A 2,239-nucleotide genomic window follows, 5' to 3' on the forward strand; every position below is an offset into this window, starting at 1 on the left:
CCGTTTTGCCTTCTCGTGATGGCAGCAATAGACAGTAGCTGAAGATAATAAGGTATCATATCAGATGGCAAGAATCTTAGTAAAAACAGATAGATCGTGATGGTACAGATAATATACATCATGTTCCTCCAATTTGATGGACAAGATGAGTGAAAATGGGTCCGGGCACTGGACCAAACCGTTCTGATTCTGGATGCTGATACAGTCGTGCTCCCAGAGATTCCTAAAGGTCATTTCATGATGTCTTCGATTTGAGCACAATGAAACCGGTACTCTTCTGGCCAAATCTGGGTGCAATGCATGCCGCTGATTCCCTTGACTGTTAAGACCGTGTTTTCCTTCTGGATGGTGCATTTGTGATGTCGAGTTTCTCTGATATTTGCACTCGTCTGCTCAGGACCGTTGCTGTTAGCAGACGATGCGTTCTCCAGCCACGTTCTTTCAGTCTGCACCGGTCTGATCTGTGGCCCTGAGCTTGGCAGGTGAAGCACATGCCAGGTTATGCTGCTGTTGTTTCCGTTCCACCAATTCTTGACTTCGAAATTGTGGGCAGGCCATCACTCAGTGTTTTCACTTTGACACACTGCACACGTAGTCGGAAGCGCCGTGTGGAGGGCGTCGACTGTTCTGGGCTGGTATGACTGTTGTCTCAGTATAGCCTGCAGTCGAACGTCTTTGCGTGCGGAGGGGGATTCAGGTCTCCTCGGTGGAGTCACTGGGTTCTACTGCACACTGGGCTTTTGTTGCCAGAAACGTGAGGAATGTCTGCAAAGTAATTTGTTCCTCAGAAAGCTCTTCAACTCGAACCTTCCATCAAGACTGTATCTCTCGCAGCAGATGAGAGACAATGAATGGGAGCATCACTCAAAAACCAGACACGGCTGTGTCGAGGTCCCTACTGATCGCATTGAACACTATGCCGTGTCTGTTTAGTTTGTCATGCAGTAAAAGCAGAGCTGCTCTTTCTTTGGCAACACTGGTTTCCATGTTGAGCATCTCAAGTATGTGTGCGTCCAGAGCCTAAGCTATTCTGTAGAAGCGGTCATGCAGGAGCTGCACTACTGTCAGATAGTTCTCAGCAGCGGTGGTTACACCCTCAATTGCTTGATGTTCATTGAAGGAACGCAGATGCACTAGTTTGGTGACACCTCGTAGATCTTCTCAGCGACGCACCGCAGCCTCGAATGGATCCCAAAAGCCCTAGAATTGTAGAACGTCTCCAATGTAAGTTGGCAATTTTGGGATCAGCATTGTTGAGCTGAGCTGCTGTTTACCTGAAGGCTGAGTTGTCGTACTCGAAGGTCGTATCTCAGCAGTTCGTCCACTCGGCGTTGTATGACCAGGAACCTAGCAACTAGCTCGTCAAATTCGACGATAGCTTCTGATCTCTCTTCTTCGGAGATGCCATCCAGCCGTAGTTGTTGTGAGCTGAAACAGGTTTGCTTCGTCTGTTATAAAGCGCTGGACACTTCTCAGATAGCTTCAGTGTCGGTTACTCTGGTCCATCAGTGTGTCCATGCTATCATTTCAGAGTTGTATGTCGCGGTTCGTCTCTTCCGGTTGTTCATAGTTCTGTTTGAATCGTTTGTTGTCGGTGATTGATCTATAGGTCGCTGGTTCGAATCCGGCTCAGAGGACCAAAAATATGTTGGAAAATCCTTCTGATGGAACTTGAATATCTTTCAGGAATTGACGGTATAAGTTATTTGTAGATAATCCAAAACAATATGTGTGGCAGAATTGAATTTCATTTAGTTGAAGCAAAGAACAGGCAATGAGACAGCAGCTAATGAACAACCAGGCGTTCAGATAGCTTTCACTTCGTGTGTTCATCTGTCATTTCTCCTCGCTCGTATTTATACATGTTGGTTGAGCTGGCTCTGCGTCTTGTGGCCGAAATCTCTGATGAGAAATTCAGTAACCTGGTTGGTTGCGCAACCACTTGATCTGTACGACTGCGTTGTTCTGATGAACGGGATCGTCCCACTTTGTCCGGTACCGATTTCCCCTAACTCCTCCCCCTATTTGTGATTGGCGAGCTGTTGATTGGCTGTACGGCTATTGCTTAGTAATTGGCTAATGAGTTATGCTGTTTTATTTGTTACCCAGTTTGCATCAATAATTGATTGAATAATTTGTATCACTTGATTAGCTGCTTAGCCTTGGTCATTGATGGGATGATTGTTTTCCATCTAAGGTTGCCCAAATATGGGATGCTTCACCAGTAAATTACCTGAAT

General features: G+C 46.1%; 3 protein-coding genes across 3 annotated transcripts; 2 read left to right on the forward strand and 1 right to left on the reverse strand.

Moving 5' to 3' along the window:
* Positions 1-87: 87 nt before the first annotated feature.
* On the reverse strand, positions 88-354 carry Tsp_13290 (protein Vpy; the record flags this gene model as incomplete). The annotated part of the gene is made up of 1 exon (XM_003369869.1): positions 88-354. A coding segment is annotated over exon 1 (267 nt), but the record flags the coding sequence as incomplete, so codon positions are not given.
* A 137-nt stretch (positions 355-491) lies between these two features.
* On the forward strand, positions 492-841 carry Tsp_13291 (conserved hypothetical protein). Its single transcript, XM_003369870.1, has 2 exons — positions 492-635; positions 659-841. The coding sequence occupies exons 1-2, from the start codon at positions 492-494 to the stop codon at positions 839-841; spliced, it is 327 nt and encodes a 108-aa protein (XP_003369918.1).
* A 343-nt stretch (positions 842-1,184) lies between these two features.
* Tsp_13292 (conserved hypothetical protein) lies at positions 1,185-2,031 on the forward strand. The gene is made up of 3 exons (XM_003369871.1): positions 1,185-1,228; positions 1,281-1,437; positions 1,762-2,031. Exons 1-3 carry the CDS (start codon positions 1,185-1,187, stop codon positions 2,029-2,031), a joined length of 471 nt encoding a protein of 156 aa, XP_003369919.1.
* Positions 2,032-2,239: the final 208 nt, after the last annotated feature.

This window comes from Trichinella spiralis (genome assembly GCF_000181795.1).
Source record: "Trichinella spiralis strain ISS 195 chromosome Unknown Scfld1363, whole genome shotgun sequence".
Classification (NCBI taxonomy): Eukaryota; Metazoa; Nematoda; class Enoplea; order Trichinellida; family Trichinellidae; genus Trichinella; species Trichinella spiralis.

What these genes read in the sequence shown, in the direction of transcription:
- Tsp_13291 (XM_003369870.1), top strand. Translation starts at nt 492, where the DNA reads ATGCCAGGTTATGCTGCTGTTGTTTCCGTTCCACCAATTCTTGACTTC.
- Tsp_13292 (XM_003369871.1), top strand. Translation starts at nt 1,185, where the DNA reads ATGGATCCCAAAAGCCCTAGAATTGTAGAACGTCTCCAATGTAA. An exon ending in GTAGAACGTCTCCAATGTAA is followed by an intron (nt 1,229 to 1,280) that starts GTTGGCAATTTT and finishes GTTTACCTGAAG; the next exon opens with GCTGAGTTGTCGTACTCGAA. An exon ending in GTTGTTGTGAGCTGAAACAG is followed by an intron (nt 1,438 to 1,761) that starts GTTTGCTTCGTC and finishes ATTTAGTTGAAG; the next exon opens with CAAAGAACAGGCAATGAGAC.